At 45.9% G+C, this 21,339-nt stretch overlaps 1 protein-coding gene across 7 annotated transcripts in view; it reads right to left on the bottom strand.

Moving 5' to 3' along the window:
• Positions 1-4,212: 4,212 nt before the first annotated feature.
• LOC128328090 (C-type lectin domain family 4 member K-like) overlaps positions 4,213-21,339 on the bottom strand; it is a 67,308-nt gene continuing 50,181 nt past the window's right edge. For all 7 annotated transcript variants that reach the window (XM_053257693.1, XM_053257696.1, XM_053257695.1 and 4 more), the window contains 5 exons: positions 18,068-18,166; positions 11,982-12,068; positions 10,212-10,366; positions 6,649-6,764; positions 4,213-4,594 (listed from right to left, as the gene is read on the bottom strand). In XM_053257693.1, the coding sequence (XP_053113668.1) occupies positions 4,432-4,594; positions 6,649-6,764; positions 10,212-10,366; positions 11,982-12,068; positions 18,068-18,166 (620 nt within the window). In that variant the 3' untranslated portion in view covers positions 4,213-4,431. The remainder of the gene's footprint in view (positions 4,595-6,648; positions 6,765-10,211; positions 10,367-11,981; positions 12,069-18,067; positions 18,167-21,339) is intronic.

Raw genomic sequence — 21,339 nt, 5'->3', positions numbered from 1 at the left:
AACCAAGGTGTGTTACTTTAAGTTCCCCTTCAATGTGGTGTGTTTTTGCCTAGCCCTCTTTCTTTGCAGTTTGTGTGCTGGGTTGGTTTTTACTGCTTTGTGCTGTCTTGTTTGTTTGTGGCTGATGTAGTCTCTTGTTTTGATTTTCTTGGTTTCACAGTTGTGCAGGCACAGCAGCAGGTCTGTCTCTGTGGTTATTTTTTGGATTGGAGCTCGGTGTATTTTTAGTTGCATCAGTTCCTGTTGGATTGTGGCCTGCTAGGGACACAAAAACCAGGGGTGCCAACTACCACCCAAACCCCAAAGCAATCAGGCACTCCTGTGATTTTTAATGATTTTTGAAAAAGATGTTTCCATTTTTTACATTTCTCCCATAGGGAACAATGGGCATTTGAGGCAACCCAGCTGTCCCTCCCCCCCGGGAGGTGTCTGGGCAACACAGAGTGGGTCTGGGGGCACAGCAGCTTTTGCCACAGCTCCCCCGGGAGCCCTAAGAATCCACTCAGACTGTGAAAGAGGCAAGAAGCTAAAATATTTCTGGGGTGGGGAGGAAACCATAAATCCCACCGGCTTCGGGCTCCAAGGAGAGTTGTGGTGCAACCTGCTGTGCTGCCAAACCCACTTTGGGGTGCCCAGACACCTCCCAAGGGGGGATGGGGCTGCCTCAAATCCCCATTATTCCCTATGGGAGAAATGCAAAAATTGGAAAAAATCTTCCCCCCCAAAAATAATTAAAAATCACAGGTGTGTCTGATTGCTTTGGGGTTTGGGTGTTAGTTGGCATCTCTGGGTACCTACCACCCAACCTGGCTTTGTACCCATAGGTGCTCTGCATAGGGAATAATGGGCCGGGTTGAGTCCCCATTATACCCTATGTAGAACCTTTTAGAACCATTTCAAATTAGGTTCAAATTCGAACCAAACTGTGTGTGGTGGGGGAGGGTGTTTCCGAGCAAAACCACCCTCCCTGGTTAGAACTGGGTTTGAATTTGAACCAAACAGGTGAAGCTGGTTTTGTGCACCTGGGCGAGGTTTCCTGGGAGAGAGCAAAGGGGAAACTTTCACAGGGATGCAGGGATGGGGGAGGGATATTTAAGCAGAGAAGGGGAGAGGCTGAGGAGAAAAAAGGGCAAGGAATGATTGGCTCCTAGACCAGAGAAGCATACCTGTTTGGAAGAGGAGGACTAAGGTGATGGAAATCCCCTTTCTTCCATGAGTGAGGCTTCAGGGGAACGTAGGAAGACCAAAGAGAGGGTCCCTCAATTGCCACTGGAACTACCCTTTCCAACACCAATGATATCAATAAGAGTTCAATGGAATATTTGTTTGAACTCTCAAACCAAAATATTGATAAGGTGGTAGAAGCTCCTTATGCAAGCTTTGCATGCAGATGCTCCCAGGTTCAATCTCTATATCTCCAGGTGAAAAGGCTCTTGCCTGAAACCTTGAAGAGCTGCTGCCAGTCAGTGCAGACAATACTGAGCTAGATAGACCAGTTTCCTATCTTCCTGATTATTTGAACAGCCCAAGCCCAGAAATAAAGTTCTCGTTGAGTCCATGAGCTATATAGGCTATGATACTGTGTTCCTGGTCAAAGCAAATCACAGCCCACTGCATATGTTTGTCATTACGATTTATTATTTCTCTGTGTAAACTGCCCTGAGCCATTTTTGGAAAGGTGGTATAGAAATTGAATGAATAAATAATAAAATAAATGTACGCAGGACATGGCCGTCTCAGGGGCTGCCCCTAGGCTGTGAAATGCCCTTCCTGGTTTTAACCAGGTTTAAAATGGGACTATTTGCATTTGTGTTTGTTTTCTAACTTATTGAGCCCTTTCTCTCATGGTCCCGTGAACGGGCTTGAGGGTGGGCAGCAGGGAAGGCTGAAGCAGCTTACCTTCCCCACAGATGATGCAGAACATAGGAAGCTGCCATATACTGAGTCAGACCATTAGTCTATCTAGCTCAGTATTGTCTACACAGATTGGCAGTGGCTTCTCCAAGCTTGCAGGCAGGAATCTCTCTCAGCCCTATCTTGGAGAAGCCAGAGAGGGAACTTAAAACCTTCTGCTCTTCCCAGAGCAGCTCCATCCCTTGAGGGGAATATCTTACAGTGCTCAAACGTTTTGTCTCCCATTCATATGCAACCAGAGTGGTCCTTGCTTAACTAAGGGGACAAGTCATGCTTGCTACCACAAGACCAGCTCTCCTCTCCAGAACAGTTGCTTGGTACGTGGACTGCATGCCCAGACAAGCTGCTGTTGTTCCAGGCAGCATGGAGGTTTAGGGGCCAGGATACGCGTGCACAGTAAATTGTGGGGATAGCCAGTGGCAGCCAGGAGCCTGCTCCTGTGTCAAGCATCCAGCACTGACATACAAGCAGTTAGCACTTCCACCCTTAACCTCGGCTAACTGGCGGGATTCTTAGGTGGGTTTGCCACCGAGCCACACAGCTCCCAGTGGTTCTCATGTGCAGCCAAGCCCAGGCTTAGCTGCCTTAGCCTGGTCTTGGCTGCTCATGAGAACAGCCTCATCATAAAGCTCATCTCTACAAAACCACACTTCTCCAAATCTCAGTAGTAAAAATCAGAGTGCTCTGGGGTGGCAGAGTGGAATTGATGGTCTAGAAAATTCCCCACCCCACGAAGGATAGAGTTGGAAATCTGCTCCACAATCAAAGAAAAGTAAACTCATAATAACACTGTCCTTGTTGCCAGTTCTCCAACAGCCTGATCCTGCCCATTTTTTGTTGTTGAAGCTCTAGGTGACTTTCTGCAAGTCTGTGAAGTCTTGAACACAATGGGTCTTACTAAGAAATAGACATGCACAGGATCTGGTGGTTACAGACCTTTTTAGGTAGGTAGGGATTCCTTAAGACCCATTGTGTCCAGGGGTACTTACCCCCAGATAAAAGCCATTGGCTGACATAAGGAAACCTACTGAGAGTAGTCCTATTGAAATTAAAGGGACAAGTTAGACAACATATTGAAATCAGTAGTCCCATTGGGATGACTGAATAATTTACAAAATACAAGGTGTTGGTTTATATAACCTATAAAGTCCTAAACAGCTTAGGCCCTGGGTATGTCTTCTTCGCCATGAGCCCCACCACCCATTGAGATCATCTGGAGAGGTTCACCTGCAGTTGCCACTGGTGGATACACAAGGATGGACCTTCTCTTTTGGCACCCCAAGACTCTGGAATGCACTCTCCGAGAGCCTCCCCATCTCTGACAACATTTTAAAAGTCTCTGAAGACTTATTTTCACACCCAAGCTTTTTAACTGGACTGTGATTTTAATTTCTTTCTTTCTTTTTCAGTCTGCTTGATGTTGTTGTAAACCACCCAGAAATGGAAGTTTGGGGTGATCTACACATTTGATTGATTGTTAGATTCCCTCATTATGTCAGCCATTGTGTTCAATAGAAACTTCAAACTGTACTGAGTTGACTAGAAGAGACTTAAAATTAAGTTCAAAGTCATTCTATCAAAGGGCATTAATCAAAGAACATTCTATGACCACTCTAGAGCAGAGTTCTTCATTGTAAGGCCCAGGGGCCAGTGACAGCCCCCATCAACCCTATGTATGACTTCCTGACTAATTGTTCATTAGGCCTGTCCGAAGCTTTGGCCAAAGCTGAATACCCTGCACAATCCCCCTGGCACCTTGTGGAGACAATTATTCTCATCACACGGTGCTGTATCCTGCCCAGCTCTGGGGGACAGCTCCTTTAAGGGAAACTGAGCTCCTGAAGAATTTTGGAAGGTGTGCATGATGTGCTGGAAATTGTAGCCCTTCCAAACACTTTCTACATTTCAGGTCCCTAATACCAACCACTATACCACACTTACCGTGAAGCCAGAAGGGCAGACCCATCATGACCTAAATACAACTCTACTCATATTTTTAAATGAATACTAAATCCTGGTCAGAAGGCTAAGATTGAATTACGTAGGGAAAGTGAATGTGAAGAGACAGCCCCAACGCAGCATCCCTCTGGTGGCTGTTTCTCATGTCTACTTTGTGTTTCTTTTTAGACTGTGAGCCCTTTGGAGACAGGGTGTAATCGTCTTACTCTTTTACTCTGTAAACCAAGTTGTAAGAACTCTTCTGTTGAAAAGCACTATATAAATAATAATGCAAAATGTAGGTATAAATGTCAGTGAGTATTGTGGATTGAAACAGTACATAAACTGGGCAACTATGGATGACATGTTTCACTCTTTATTTTTGTGCCCATCTACAGCATTGTTGGATAAAGAATAAAGTATCCCCCCCACAACCGGTGCTTTCAAATGCTGTACTTCAGAGTTGAGCTTTTCACACCCTGTTCTCAAGAGGTGGCAAGATTACTGGAATAACCATTGGCTTTTTCATTAGGCTGGATCCATTTTCCTCCTTTGCATGGAGAATGAGGAATCTGGAACCTAAGACTCCATCCACCTTTTATCTGGGCTCATTTGACACATTCCAATTTTCTTGGAAGCACACTGAATATCATCCCAGCATTTTGGGCTTGTTTTGCAATCATCTGGAATTTGAATGCAGTATTCATGGGCACCGTTACTAGGATTTCCAGGCATCCAGTAGCTGAAAAGAAGAAGTAACATTCATCAGTCCAGACTGAAGGAAATTTGCTTCAGTTCTGTGCACTGCCGAGTGCACAGTACACTTATAGCGTTACATCAATATTTGCTTCCCTTTCTCTCTTAGCATTGCCATCCATTCAGAATGTTGATGGATGTGTTCATATTTGAGGATCTCTGTCTACAAGAAGTAGGAAGCATATTTTATGGGTAGCATTTCTCCACCTTTTCTGTTGCTATGAGTTATTCTGGAGTATCAAGAATTAGTGCGCCCAAGAGTTGTCCATTTCAGGACATTTCAACCCTGCCTTCAATTTCAGGAATGTGCATTTCAGGTATTTCTGGAAATGCAAAAAAAATAAAAATCTTTCTTTTCCACATCATCAGTAGGGATGTGAGAATCAATTCAGGTACAAAATGAATTGTACCTGAGTCTGGCTGATTTGGGTAATTTGTAGACAGAACAAATCACCCTTGTGCTCAGTTGCCCAGATTCGGGTACAAAACAAATCACCCCAGATTCGAACCCAAAAAATTCAGAGATTTGGACCTCCATTTTGTGACCAAGGTGGGTTGGGTGGTAGTGCCTTATGGGCGGAAGCCACCACCCAAATTTCAAAGACATTGGGGCAAAGGGATGATTTTTAATTTTTTTTCCTGAAGTATGAGCATCTTTAAGCTTTCCCCCCACAGGGAATAATGGGGAATTTCAGCAGCCCCATAACTCCACTTGGGGGGCAACAGGGTGGCCCAGAGTGAATTGTGGTGTAGTGCACATAGGATGCCAACCACCTCCAGAACAACAAGCCCATGGGGCACTGGGGTTTTGTTGTTTTCAATGTCTGAGAGTAGATACTATGAGAATATCTTCTGAGTGTTCTTCTGAGATTAGATACTCTGGTAGGAAATGAGAGAAACCACTCTCATATGGTTCAGCCATATGCCTCAATGAAGCCCATGAACAGGGCTTGAAAGCAGCTATTACTTCTACTGTTTCCCCCCCCACTACCTCACATCCCAGACCTCCTCTGACTGTGGAGGCTAGTAGAAATGGGTAACATTTTCCTCCAGGAATTTGCCTCATCACTTTTTGAACCCTTCTAAACTATTGTGGAAAAGTTCTTAGCAGTGGTGTAGCCACATGGAGGGCTACCCTGGAGTGAGATTTGGGGGCAGCCCCTGTTGCTGTTACTCACACACTGTCTGGCCATCCATCTTGCCTCCATCTTGCAATGCAGCCGGCCAAGGGAGGCAAGGGTAGTGTGTGGGCACCTCAATGCTCGGCAGCAGCCGCAAAAGCAAGTGGGCCCCATGCCCATCATGGTGGTTGCGGCAGAAGGACATGGTAGATGATGGCAGTGGCAGGAAGGTGTGGCAGGCACTGCAGTCTCTGGGAATTGGTGGCCTGTGTACCATCACACCTCTGCCTGAACTCCCTATCCCTACATGCCTAGTTCTTACATCTGTCGTGAATTTAGAGACAATCAATTTCCTTGGTGACTAAGGAGTGAGTGTGTCTGTGTGTGTGTGTGTGTGTGTGTGTGTGTGTGTGTGTGTGTGAGAGAGAGAGAGAGAGAATTTTTCAGTCTCCCCTCTTTGCATCTTACTTTTATAAACCTTGCTCATGTCCCAATTTAGCTGTCTTTTTTCTAAACAAAATAGAATCAATGCTTTAATGTTTCCTCATAAGGAAGTTGCTCCACAAGGCACAAAGTTTACCCCCCCCCAAAAAAAACACCATGGTGGTGCCAAAAATAGTTGGGGGGTCATTTCTGCCAGACTCTTTGGAAACAGGATGCTGGACTAGGTAGGCCTTTAGCCTGATGCAGCAGCTGTTCTTATGTTCTTTCCATGAATTAAAATGCTATGGAACTATGTGTCTGCTTCAGAGGCCTGAGTTTCCACTCCTCCATCCATTTTGAACTGGAAGTTCTCAAGTGAAGTGATAACTTTCAGTTCAGTTTTATTACGAACATGAACAGCTCTCAGTAAAGGATCAAAATATATTTCTAAGAAAATTTCTGCAGCACAAGCCATAAGAAATGTCCAAAGACTCACTGTCCACTAGTGTTTCCACCATTATCAGACCACAGAAAGGGATCATCAGTCTTTTGCTTTTCCGCTGGAACCCAGATACCTTTACCTAACCTTGCAGCTTGCTTCTGTACAAAATCCTGCAAAATACACAAAAAGAAGGTATCTCCTGAGAATAAGGAGTTAGATTCTCCTCTAAAAGCCTTTCCCTCTGGACAAAAGAGCTTGGAACATGGTCTGTGTCATCAGCATCCAAGAACTGGAAGACTCTGCAGAGCGACAAGGCAACAGTTTCTGCAAATAGCATCTTCACCATTAATGTTGTGCCGTTGAGTCGGTGTCAATTCCTGGCAACCACAGAGCCCTGTGGTTGTCTTTGGTAGAATACAGGAGGGGTCTACCATTGCCATCCCCCACGCAGTATGGGATGTCACCTTTCAGCACCTTCCTATATTACTGTTGCCCAATATAGGTGTTTTCCATAGTTCCACCCCAACCTTGAGTCCCCAGATATTGTTGGGCTACAACTGCCACCATCCCCAGCCACAGTGCTCAAAGTCCAAGGGAGTGAAGGTGGGAAACAGATGCCTCCTTAAAAAAAATGTATTCAGTTCTCACCAAAAATTGTTTACAAGTCATCTGGAATTTTTTGTTCTGCTGAAATCTGCTCATATGCAGCTGAAATAAAGGCCTGGAATTCTTACTTAGCAATGCCCTTGTGGTAGTTTTGGTTAATTCATTCCTCGATCCAGGCTAGGTTTTGAATGGGGCTTTAGTTACTTGTATTCCAGTCCTGGAGTAGAGGCAGGGCTAACAAACAGCCAGCAGCAAGAGCACTGAAAAGTAATCTGCACTTGACTCTCTGTACTTAATGGACTGGGTCTCATGATCTGTGAAACCCGGTTTGGGGAAGGGAGCGGGAAGGGAGCCCTGGGCAGCCGGATCGGCCGCCCACACGATTGCGGGCTCCGAGACGGAGCTGGTGGGGGCTGGGGAGCTCGGGGGCCACACGGCCCCCGGAAGACCCAGTATGCCCTGCGTGAGCGCGAGTAGATAGCCCGAGTTTGCGGAGTGCTCACTCCGCAAACCCGGGCTAAGGGGTGGGCTACAGGAGTGGGTTAGCTGCTCGAGAACCACCGGGCTCAGCTGTGAGCCCGGTGGTTCTGACAATCCTCAAAAATTGGTTTAGGCTTTCCTAGCCTGATTTTTGTGATCGTCAGAATAGCCCCAATATCTATTTCATTAAACCATTAATATTCCTGATTCCACTCCACTGCCTTGTCCTTGCATACCACAACACTTTTCCTTGGATTCTTAAGGTTAATGTTGACATAAAGTCGGTGTTGATTCCTGGTGACCACAGAGCCCTGTGGTTTTCTTTGGTAGAATATAGGAGGGGTTTACCATTGCCATTTCCTGTGCCGTATAAGATGATGCCTTTCAGCACTTTCCTATATCGCTGCTGCCCAATATAAGAGTTTCCCATATTCTGGGAAACACACCAGTGGGGATTCGAACCAACAGCCTCCTGCTCTCTAGGCAGGTTACTTCACTGCTGTGCCATTAGGTGGCTCCCTTGGATTCTACAGCCCCACCCAAACTGGCAGCAGCCATGTTGGCTTGGTTGTGACATCCTGTGTTAATACGGAGGGAGGGTAATTGCGATAGACAGAACACCAGTCTTTTATTTTAAGACTAAGCCCAATCTATGTCAGACTTGGTGCAAGCCCAGTCCAATAGTAAATGTAAAGAGAAGGATCTGGCTATCATGAGTATACTTCAGACCCTTCCTTTTGTGGGGAGGAATGAATGTTGACATCTCAAATAGGGACCTACAAATTAATAAACTCATAGCAAGTGTTGAGATCCAGTTGGGTATCAGATCCAATCCATACTCAAGCCTCCCAGGCATGTGGGTATATGTCGCCCCCAAGTTTTTCTTTTGGCGTTACTAGTACTGAACCTATATTGTGTGTTCAGCCTCTATGCTCCTTTTCTTTTCCATAAATGGAAAGAACTGGTCTAAGCCTATATAGACCTAAAGAGTGATTACATCATTACAACAGCATTTTGTGGGGTCACCCTGACCCCTAGCACTGTAAGTGCATATCAGTACTTTCAGTTTGCTATGTAATTCAATAGGGGATGGCAATACCCCAATATCTGTATTAGTATAAACTACAATGTTATACAGTAGAAGGAGGTGTTGGTGGATAAAACATCACATGGCACTTATGATTAAGATTGAGCCTGACCTGGAACATGGAGTTGCAAAACACTGAAAACAAAGTTTTATGGGCTTCCCCCCTTATCAAATGGGGCAATCCAACCTGGCTCCTTTTGGAAAGTTAATCCCTCCCACAGTGAAATTTTCTTTACCGATGACAAGGATACTCAAGGCTCAGACAAGCTTCTATTTAAGAGAGGAGTCACTCATGCAACAGAAAACACAGACATTTTAAATCAAGGTTCCCATCTTAACTTCCCCATTGTGAGGTTAATCTCATGACCAGCAAAAATTGGGCTAGGAGAGCCTAGCCCAATTTTTGCTGGTTGTGTAAACCACCGGGCTTGCAGGTAAGCCAGTGGTTTGCAAGCGGGTAACCCATAGAATTGCCCCTGCCCTTAAACCGGGTTTGCGGAGCGAGCATTCCGCAAACTCTGTTTTAAAAACCGTGTGTTGCCACGGCACGGCTCCGTGGCATGGCAACTCACAAGTAGACTCCCCAACTGGGAGGCTAAAAAGCAGCCTCCTGGCTCGGGGAGTCTCTCCAACAAGCTCTGCGCGCTAGCGCAGGGCATGCTGGAACTCCGGGGGCCGCATGGCCCCTGAATTCCCAAGCCCCCACTGGCTCCGTGACGGAGCTGGCAGTCATGTGGGCAGCCGCTGCGGCTGCCCAGGGAGGGCTTACTGGTAATCTGTGGGGAGAGCGGGCTTAGCTTTGGCTAAGCCAAATCCAATTTGGCTCTTCTCACTGGATTGTGAGAAGAGCCTCAGAGCTAAAGCATTTGCTTACAACTTACAAATAGCAACTCTATCCACTCACACTTTCGCTTGGTCTTTCAGCCCCAACCCTCTTCCTCTGCAAGTTGGGTGCTCAGGACACTACGAGAGCAGTGGCATCCCAGCTGTCTACTGACCCCTTGCTTTTTCTAAAGGCTTCCACTTGAGTAAGACAGAATGCCATATGTTAGTTTCAAGGTTTCAGAAATGGCAAGCAAGCAGTAGCCTGCGAAAGCTGTGAGGGGTGTGTGCTCTTGCTTTGTGAGGACAGGTGCTATTTTGGGGCCACAAGCACTCCCTCTCTCAGTGCCTGCATGGCTATTCTTACCTGGTCTATCTGCCCATATTCTAACAGATATTACAGAATAAGAACAGTTTCCAGTACTCCCCCCCCCCCCGGAACAGAACACAGACTGTAAAGCTGTCACTGGGACTTGCTAATACTTAAGGAAGAGAGGAGTATCTCCAAGTGAAATGATGTGTGGGCTGCAACCAATTATTGGGAGCACCTAAAGACTCTGGCTATACAATTCCTCCTCCTTCTCCTGCTGTGAAGGGCTATTTATTTCATTATTCTACTTACCTGCAGTTCTTGAGAATTCTGCCGAAACTCAATATACTGAAGTTTCTTCCCTTGACACTCAGCTTTGTACTCAGAAAAAGTCACCTCCTTGGTAAAGTAAAAGAGGGTCTTATTAAAAATCTTCCACCCGTCCTGTATCTTCTGGACGATGTCATCTTTCAGACAAGCCAAGAATGTGTGAGGAACAGAAAGAGTGAATAAAAGGGTGGGGGGGTTGTAGGAACCAGCTTGTACAACAACTGTGCAGATCTTCTTTAAAAGAAATATAAAATTAAAATGACTTGCATATTGGTATTTCATTATACTCTAGTACAGGTGTGTACAACTCAAATGCCTCACTGGGCTGGAACCAACCATGTCTTGGTGTACAGGGGCCAAGATCAATTTTCAGCACAATTATTACACTAAAATAAATTAAATTAAAATATTAATGAATGTGAGGAGGGTTGGAGTCAGGGAAAAGATGAGGGCAAAGAGGAATGATGTCAATGGGCTCCAGCCCTGGGGAAGATCTGCTCTTAAGCCGCCAACTTGATTCAGCTGCTGTTGGCGGTCAGGAGGATAGACCAAGGACTCTTCATAGCTCTTGCTGGTGGTCAACAAGATATTCCAACTGTGGGCCAGCAAAAAAGGCCCCATGGGCCTGATCTGGCCCCTGGGCCTTATGTTGTGCAGGCCTGCTCTAGTATAACTTAATAAGCTAACAATAGCTTTCAGGGAGAAAGCAAACTGTGGCCATTATTCAACCCTCCAAAATCTTTGTTCCAATAATGAACAGATTTAGCCCATTTTAATGGAAATGTTTTCATTCCTCTGCTGTCTTTCCCTGTATCTACTTTAACAGTTTGGAGTGAGTTCCATATCCTACTTTCTCATAAATGTAGAAGGCAAGAAGAATTATGATAGGGTCATATGGAAAGTTCTATGCTATAATATTTGGAATTATCCATACAAATTGTAGCTAGTAGCTGTTTATCACACTGCAGTTGGGGAAAAGAATGGCTGACATCCTGGCTAACAAGGTGCCCATGCTTTGAGTAGCTTCACACTGCTCTGTTGCATTCCTAATTATCACACACACCCCACGTACAAGCATCCAGGATGGTATTGCTGTGGGCATGCCACCTTTTGCTGCACGTACATACTTTAGTCAGAAGGCCAGACAGTGAATTTTGACTTTAAAGTAACCTTTAAATTGTGGGGAGGGGGTGTGGTGGCTAAGGTGTCCCACCCTCACATGTCATTATGCAACAGTGAGTTGGTTTGGCAGGAAGCAAAAAGTTTGCACATATCAGTCTCATTGCACATTAACTCTGACAGTTGGGCAGTATTGACAGATCTGGCCCAGGGAATTTACTCTTGAAATTTATTGACTTTTTATAGGGTGAGATTAGGTTTTTAAAACATAAAGTGAAGCGGGGTGAGGGGGAGCATCTGGAAAAGAGAGGTTAGAGGAGGTGTGACTAAACTAAGTGCATACATTTTGTACAACAATTTTGCTCTTTGCAAGCAACGATGCTGCTTTCATTCATTCTCCTGAACTGGCAAAATGAATTAGCTGCCTGGAAGAGCTGAAACATGAGAAAGCTGCCTGGAGTCTTACTGGTTTTCTCCAATGCTGCGTCTTGAGCTTCAGTTAGAGTGGCCAGATACAGAACAGCAGGACTCCTGTACCTTTATAAACTGTGGGACTTTCCACAGGTACAGTTTCAGGGTGGGTTCTCTGCATTCACTCAGGTACTTTTGCATCATGGTCTCTGAGCAACTTACCAAAGGAGGCGTGCACTTTTTCAATTCGTTCTTCTAAGTTTGTCACAGACAGTGCCAACTCATCCGCTGCAGTGAGTATTTCAACATCTAAAATATGTGTAACAATCCAAGTCAGGGGAATCTCAAAGGGGCATCTACATCTCTCAAAAACACGATTACCCAATGTTCTGTCACATTCTAGCATGGACAAAAAGCATGGGGCTAAGCTCATAGGAACAGACATGATTCCCAGTAGCTCTGAGCTCCTGTGGAAAGGGCAGCCTTAGTATCCACTCCAGTATTTAGTGCTTCCCTTTGCTTTCTACTTCAGAATATCATGGCATTACAAGCAAAGACTGTCCTTCACCACCAATATGAGGTGCCTTGGCCCAAATGTTTAGGGTGTAGGATATGTCTCTGGGCACAAACTGCACAGAGATGCACTGCACACCCCAAAAGAGACTTGCAATATCATGTATGAGTCCACACACAGAGACACTTTGGCCGAATTTGGATGTATCATGAAACTGGAGTTAAATGGGGCAGAGGTTGGAACTCCTACGTCCAAATTTGTGCAACTGTGGCTTCAAGTCAAAAGCAACCTGAGGTTTGTCTTGCCAAACTCCAATTTGAACCTTTGGTTTGCAGTAAGGTTCACTGCCGAGACCTGATGTTGGGTTGCTGAAGCATTATGTACGAACTTGGACACCACCACAACTGCAGTTTCATGCTGGTTTTGTGACTGCAATCATAGAGAGGGCAGCCCAGACCCACTCAGGGATGTGATAGCTCTATGCATGCCACGCCTCTTGATGGCCACCCCCACTATCCTCCATTCTCTTCCCCATTCTGCCTGGCAACAGTGATGTGTGCAGAGTATTTGAAGAGAATCTACCATTTCAGCTATTCCCAGCTTTCTGTAGCTGTCAGAGGGGACCAGAGACGGGGATGATGAACAGTGGGGAGACAGTCCCACCCGCGGCTGCACATGTCTCACCATTCCTGCGAAGCTGGTCTCCATCCTTGCAGAAACACAGGTGCACACAACACAGTGCTGCTCTGCGGCCCTGAACCCCAGCAGGGCCCCCTCTAATCAACCATGGTGCTCCAAAAATTTCCATTGTACTTTTGTCCCTAACATAACCATGTCCTTGCAGGGCAACCTGTGCCAATTTCCTGCTTACACCCTGCATAGGTGGCTTGGCATAGGAAAGGTGTTGCTTACTGCACAGGTGTGGACCAACAGCAGTCACCATTGCCAGCGTCCTGGGCAGATGGAAGGTGGTGAGTGAGGGGTGTAAATGCACCCACAGCAAGGGCTCTCTTCTCCAGAAGCAGAACAAAAGACTTTGCTGCTGTTAAAAACCAGGAGCACAGGGGTTTTCTGCTGTCAAAGTGCAACCTGGCCAAAGTAAACCAGTTGAATCCCCATGGACTGCTGCCATGGGGGGTGCACAGTTGCATTCCAATATACTGCCCCTCCCGTGGGTTCACTCTACACTGCAGTGTATTTGGGCACTGATGTAAAGACTGTTATGGGGGAGGAGGCCCCCTTCACCCAGCTGCCACACCACCCATTGTCCTCCCCTAACCCTCACAATTGTTAAGAAGGTTGCTTATTAACTTAGAACCAGCGGGGATGCTTGGGTGAGGGGCCTGGTGCACAAGAGGAACCTTGTCCTATTCCAAGAATAGGGCACAGATGTTGAACCAGGGGCCCTCCAAGACCACCCTTAGCCATGTTCGTGCCCCCATCTTCTCCCTGCCTATGAGCATTCAATTAAACTTTCATCAATGCCCACCACAGTTGTCCTTGGTGGTATCTACTTCCCTACACCTAGCCCTTTGTTTTGTGTGCTCTTCTGAGCTATTGGGGAATGTCTGCAGTACTTACGCTTGATGGGGCCTTGGAAGCATGTGGGCTATGTCCCTGCACCTGGCCCGAAGCCACTATGGGGTAACTAGTTGCCTGGCTACACCCACACATGTCCAGTCCTGCATGAGCATGCACACGACAGACAGCCCCTGACTGCCAGTTGTGTCACCACAGGAGTTTGGTGGCCCATGACCTCTGGTTTCACGTGGACGCCTAGCTGCTACGAACAGCCATGAAGTCCCAACAATCTTCTGCTGCCACAACATCAATTGGTGGCACTGACAATGCCAGTGCCATGGAGAGCAGTCAAGCTGGGGATAACTCCAGAAAGGTCCGAGCAAAGCTCTGGATGGATGCAAAGACATTTTGTAGAACTGTGGAAAATGGAGGGGGTGCAGGGCCAACTCCAGAGCTAGTTCTGCAACAAGGCCAACTATGACCGGATCTCCAACCAGATGGCTCTCTGTGGGTACCAGCACACTGCCAACCAGTGCAAAGAGAGGCTGCAGCACCTCAAGAAAATATTCAAATAGGTGACCATGTGTAACAAGCTCTCCAGAGCGGAGTGCAGGACAATGGCCCACTACAGTATGTTGGCATCTGTTCTATTGGAAAGGAGGGACATCAACCCAGGTGCAGTGTTGAGGACTGGACACCTGATACCAGGGAGAAAGCTGAGGGACAGCCACATGTCCACTCAGGGGCATAGCAAATTTGGAGTGGGCCCAGAGGCGAGATTTTGAAATGCCCCCCCCCCCACTGCTTTCCTCTTCTTCTCCTGGCCTGATGTCTCTGCTAACTATCCCAACTAGTTACAAGGTGTAAATAACAGCAGAACCAACTAATACAAGGATTTAAATCTGATATTTCAAAATAAGCATGCTGCCTGGAAATACATTTCACTGAATACACACACGCACACTTCACAATATATAGTGATATACATTGAATACTATATATTTGTGCTACTTTTAATGCCTAGAACATACTAGAAACACTAGAGGTAAGAGTATTTATGCTGCTTAGCTAGATAGATGCTAAGATATTATGAGCTAGATAGATGGAGAGCCAGGATGATGATCATGTGACTTGCCTCGGGGGGCCCTCAAGGCAGCAGGCCCCAAGACAAATGTCTCCCCTTGCCCAATAGTAGTTATGCCCCTGTGTCCACTCTTACAGCAGGCCTGGTCAACAATCGGCCACCACTCGCTGCCACCTCCCCTACCCCTGTGCTAACAGAGGGCACATCCATGGTGCCCCATGCAGTCAGGACCACTTTTGCACCTCTTGCCAAGGAAGGCACCTCGACACTCCGATCCACCCACACACTCACACACATTGATGCCCTGAGCAGGCAGCAGGCATAATTCAATCTCCCACAAGGCTGTTCTCCATCACCCGACCTCCCTCCCAACAAGAGAGGAAAAGTTTTGCCATGGTGGGCACAGCATCCAGCATCACTGTCCACACCATGATGCAGATGGACCTCAGCACCATGAAGGAGGAAGCAAGACACAGAGCCCAGCATAGGGGCTGCTTGCTGCTGGTACTGGGGTGTTTGGGGCCTGCAGGTGCAGCAACTGCCCATGGGGAGGCTGCAAGGTTCTTCACGGTCCCCAGGGGATTCAAGCGGCTGATATTGCACTCCAGGACACAACAGTGGGTACTTCGGCCAGAAGCACTACTACGCCATGACCCTGCAAGGTGTGGTGGACTCGATTGGCCAGTTCATGCATGTGTACACAAAGGTGTTGGGCAGAAGCCACTAAATGGACATTTTCTGTATCTCTCCTCTCGCCTCCAAACTCCAAAGTGGTACCTGGATGAATGTTGCACCCGTGGAGAATAGTGAGCCATGGATTAAGCCAGTGATATTCGGGGACCAGGGACACAGCCTGTACAAGTGCATAGCCACCCCCTATTGTGCACCCGGAGATGCCCTGGAAAGGAACTTCAACTAGAGGCACGACAGCATGAGGATCATGGTGGAGCAGGCATTCAGGAGACTGAAGGCCCAGTGGTGTGCCATCTATACCTTGCTAGATGTGGAGGAGGATCTTGTGCTGAAAGTGATCATGGTCTGCTGCGTATTTCACAACATATTCTTGCCAAGGGGCAACATCCTGCTGGAGGAGCCCATGGACCCGCCTGCACATCCAGAGGGTGAGGGCAGTGGTGGAGGGGCACCCAGCGGAGATGGAAATGTGATGCTGGTGGACCCATGGCCCCAGTCCTTAGGGTCCCTGGCAGCAGCAGGGAGGTGCAGGTTGTGAGAACTGCCTTCACAAGACACACCTGGGAACATCTCCCTCCGGCACACCATCAAAGTGGGCACGTGTGTGGGGTTGGATATGTGTGCCGCCCTTTGAACAGTTGATGCTAGCATGGGGTCATTGCCCGCACCTGCGGCAGGGGCGGGATCAGAGAGTGCGAACAGCTAATGAAAGAGCTGCCAGGGAATGGATGCCAAATAAAGTGATAGTATTCTTTATTAAACCGTTGTGTTTCTTTCCAAAAGTGCAGTGCTCCCTCTTCATACCTGGCCAGTGGTGGGGAGGGTGATGAGCAGTTTGAAGGGTTGGATTAGGAAGGAACTGGACCAATTTGGGCCAATATGAGGTGATGAGAGAGGATGTTCTAGACTGTCTTGAAAAACTAGAAATTAACAAATCGCCAGGGCCAGATGGCATACACCCAAGACTTCTGAAGGAACTCAAATGTGAAATTGCAGAGGGAGGGAAAATTAAGTTATTTGGCAACCATGTAGGGGAAATGGCAAGCAGCCCTCCCCCAGGCCCCACCCCCACCCCAATGCCATTGACATCCAATAAAATACACGGAGCTTCAAATACTACAGTACCTCCACCTTGCACCCCCCATGAGGATGTGCCACCCTGCTAACAATTATTTAGCCCGTGATCCAATATTTTGCTTCAGTTTCTTTAAGGTAACATAGCTGGAAGTACAGTGAGGAAGGGTCTAAACTGTCATCATGCTCGAGCAAGCCTAGCGTGATTGATGCCCCCTTTTGGAATCAAGGCCAATGGCAGCCACCTTGACTACTTGCTGACACCCTGTCAGTCCTCAGTCTGGCAACCCAAGCGGCGCTAGGCTGCCTGGGATACGACCTCAGCCGCCAAGAGCAGGGAGAGTCCACCCTTCCATTAAACTGGAGGCTGCTGAACCACAGTCGGACTAAATTCTGTGATGTGATTCATGGTTTCAAATGGAAACCGTGGGTTCATCCATCTCCGGTTTCACGTTACGTGTAAAATCGAGCTTCCTGTCAGAATGATTTATATTTTGCTAGCACTGAATAAAATACTAAGCTTCCTCACTAATGGTCCCCCAGGAGGAATGCTGATTATCAGAAGCTACTGTATATATTTCTTTAGGTATTCTGCATTGTTCATGCAGTTCCACCAGTCACCATTGCCCATGGGTTAGTAGGATTTGTAGAGTCACTAACCAATTTTTCATGAGAAAATCAAGGACTTCAGTGGTTTCAAACAAACCACCTAGGATAAACAAATGAAGGATGCCTTGTGTTTTTCTGTTCTGATTGGCCAGGCTCAAATGACACATTTCTTTAGCAAAGGGTATGTTGGACTTAGTCCAACATGTTTCCTCCCCTTCTATGGGTGAAAGTCTGGGACAAAGTACACCCCCCAGGCACCCCTGTGCTTTTTACTGGCTGCCCCATGCTTGTTCCCAGCCTTCCCTGCACCATTCCCTGCATCATGCCTGCCCCTCAGGATGCTCCCGTGATTCCCTGCAGCTGTCCAGCTTTCCCTGCACAAATGCTGGGTTGGCATCTAAAGACACCACCCTCACCACTGTACTACCTGGAGAAACTGCTCCATGATTGGCTGCCTCCTCATGGTGGGGTGCTTAAGTCCTGCTCCACCTACTGCTTTTCCATGACATCCCAACCTTTCAGCCAGAGTACAAAGCCAGAAATAAGATCTGGTAAAGGGGGAAATAACCCTGGAATGGGGTTGGGGGAGGATTTTTGAGCTTTCCCACTATTAACTCCAGGGTTTTGGCCAATGAGTAGTCCTCTGACCTTATTTTAGTGGTTGTCGCTTTATTTTATTTTGAGGATTTAAAAAAATGAAATTTGACGAGTGTTGTTTTCAGTTTGTTGTTCACAAGCCTTGTGGTCTCAGGATGAAGGGCAATACAGAAATGCAAATAATAAATGAAGAATAATTAAATGACTACTCCTTACCAGACTTCCCTTCGAGAGCTGGATTGAAGATAATCATGTGTTTTCGTATCCTCTTCAATCCAATGGATATTCCTCTTTTCTTTTCATATTCAAGATAACCTAACAGGAACGTAAAGAAACAAATGGTGTTCTGATATAGTCTAATTATGCCAAGTGGGTCTATGACCCCAATAGCTCCCCCCGCAAAAAAAAAAAAAGCACCATACAAAAGCTTCATGTGGATCACAGAAAATCAAGACTTGTTCCTGGACCTTTGTTTCCAGGGCTATATCTTATAGTAAATATTAGGATGTGCACAAATCCATTTTTTAAATTCGATTTGTACCTGAATCAAATCACCCCCACTTTGTTTTGGGTCCGAATCTGGCCAGCTAGCACAGGGGTGACTTGTTTTGTCCACAAATTGCCTGAAATGGGTAGATTTGGATACAAATCATTTTGTACCTGAATCGATTCACACAGATAGCAGGCACAGGCAGTGATTTTCTCAGCAGCAGGAAGGGGGTGAAAAAACTCTATTTCCCTCAATCAGAATTCAGGAAAGCAGGAACAAAAAACAGAGAATCCACTCCAGACAGCAGGCAGGGAAAGCAAGGCAAAGCTCCTCTGGCAGCTGGTTCTCATACACTCTCTCTCTCATCTCCCATGAGGCAGAAAGGTAGAATTGTGGCTGCCTGCCTCCTTAAGTACATTTGAAAGTCCCTCCTTCAAATTCCGCCTACCCTTGTCCCTTCTTTGACCCTTCCCCTATACAATGCTAGGTCAGTCACTTCTGGCAATACAAGATTGGAATGGAAATGAGCCAATCTGGAACCAGGGGGGAATCACCAGCCAATCATTGCACTCTGTAAGTAATCAATCTGAAGCTTGGGAGGGCAGGGTTTTAAAAAAAACCTTTCCTGACACAAAATGGAGACAACAAGAGAAACACCACAAAATGAGAGTCCAAATCTATGAATTTTTTGGGTCTGAAATCTGGGCAATTTGTTCTGGACCCAAATCTGGCCAGCTAGCACAGGGGCAATTTGTTTTGTCCACAAATTGCCCAAAACAGGTAGATTTGGGTGCAAATCATTTTGTACCCGAATCATTTCGCACATCCCTAGTAAATATAACTATAGTAAATATAAATATTGTGTGTGTGTGTGTATATATATATATATATATATATATATATATATATATATATATTTATTTATTTATTTATTTATATTTTAAACCCAAACAGTGACTATACTTTCACTGTTACCCAAACTTCTATGCAGCAAAAGACTAAGCGTTAACATACAATTTCCTTGGTTTTTAGAGCATCAATGAGTTTGGAGGCACCTTAGTGGTCTTAAGCCGATGGATTTTTTTAAATCCTTGAATTTCAGTAAATTTGATTAATCTCTTTGAACCAGTTCGGAAAATAGGCCATAATGGAACAGCTGATAATGACAAAAAGTCTTAACAGTCATGAGCATAGCTCTTTTCACAGAAACAAAAGAAAACAACCCAGTGAGTGTCAAAATCTTAAGAACTCAACTCTAGAGACTAAATAATTAAGAAGGTATACTATATGCTATGGTATCCTGCAGTGTCACAAATGTGAACCTAGCAATGTCTTTGGCATATTTTCAAGGTGCAGCCTCAGCTACTGCCCAAGATGTACAGGTGAAACTCGGAAAATTAGAATATCGTGCAAAAGTCCATTAATTTCAGTAATGCAAATTAAAAGGTGAAACTGATATATGAGACAGACGCATTACATGCAAAGCGAGATAAGTCAAGCCTTAATTTGTTATCATTGTGATGATCATGGCGTACAGCTCATGAAAACCCCAAATCCACAATCTCAGAAAATTAGAATATTACATGGAACCAAGAAGACAAGGATTGAAGAATAGAACAATATCGGTCCTCTGAAAAGTATACAGTGTACTGTGCTTGATTGGCCAGCAAACTCGCCTGACCTGACCCCATAGAGAATCTATGGGGCATTGCCAAGAGAAGGATGAGAGACATGAGACCAAACAATGCAGAATTGTTGAAGGCCGCTAATGAAGCATCCTGGTCTTCCATAATGCCGCATTGAGGCAGTAATTGCTGCAAAAGGGGCCCAAACCAAGTACTGAATACATATGCATGCTTATACTTTTCAGAGGTCCGATATTGTTCTATTCTTCAATCCTTGTCTTTTTGGTTCCATGTAATATTCTAATTTTCTGAGATTGTGGATTTGGGGTTTTCATGAGCTGTATGCCATGATCATCACAATTATAACAAATTAAGGCTTGACTTATCTCGCTTTGCATGTAATGCGTCTGTCTCATATCAGTTTCACCTTTTAATTTGCATTACTGAAATTAATGGACTTTTGCACGATATTCTAATTTTCCGAGTTTCACCTGTATAGGCTGAAAGTTGTCCTCGAAGCTCCAAAGCCTGCAAGTAATTAAGAGGGCTGCTGCCTAATGAAGCAGGAACCACCACCATTGTCCCACTCCCACCGCTATACCACCTCCCTGTTTCTGTGCCTTTCTTTAAAGCAATGTCCCTCTGCTCCAAAATAGGAGTGGAGAAGGATCAAAAAATGAAGCTTGCTGGAATTAACGGTAGGTGGGTGTTAGTGAACAGTCTTTCTCTCTACTTAGTTTGGGCGGTTCTTCCTTACCCAGTCAAAGTTGGGTCAAAAGTGGGGATGCATTTCAGGGACATGTTGCCCCCTCTGGAAAATGCACTTCTACATCACCAGTGTCTGATGAGAGTGCAAACATGATTATACTCCAGTGGCCACATATTCCTATGGCCATGTGCCATCTTCAATATTCCCCACATAGCCAAGCACCCTCACTTCACTGCTCCCCTCCCCAGTACTTTTTAAAAGGTATTTGCAGCCCAAATCATCATTGGCAACGTGATATCATGGGGGTGGGGGGGCATACAAGGCTTAATGGTCAGGACCTCATTCTGACTACCTTCATTTGCCCTCCGTGATGACACGGTTTATCCAAACCTACATGAAGAAGAAAGCCAATTTAAAACACTGGGCCAAAGTAGAAGTTGTTCAGAGCTGAGGAAAGCAGCAATTCAATGCAAAGCAAATATGATTGCGGGGCATCCTCCTGGGAACTTTTCAACCCTCAGAAATATCCTTTTTGCTCTTGCTAAAATTTGGACCTGGAGAAGATTTGGCACAGCATTCAGTCTTAAATCTTTGACATAGAGGACATTCGCGCAATCAAAAACTGCATTCCACCCGGGTTTGGTATCTGTGTGTGCTCTCAATT

The sequence above is a fragment of the Hemicordylus capensis genome, chromosome 5 (assembly GCF_027244095.1).
Source record: "Hemicordylus capensis ecotype Gifberg chromosome 5, rHemCap1.1.pri, whole genome shotgun sequence".
Lineage (NCBI taxonomy): Eukaryota > Metazoa > Chordata > Lepidosauria > Squamata > Cordylidae > Hemicordylus > Hemicordylus capensis.
This window is presented reverse-complemented; position numbering and strand designations above follow the sequence as displayed.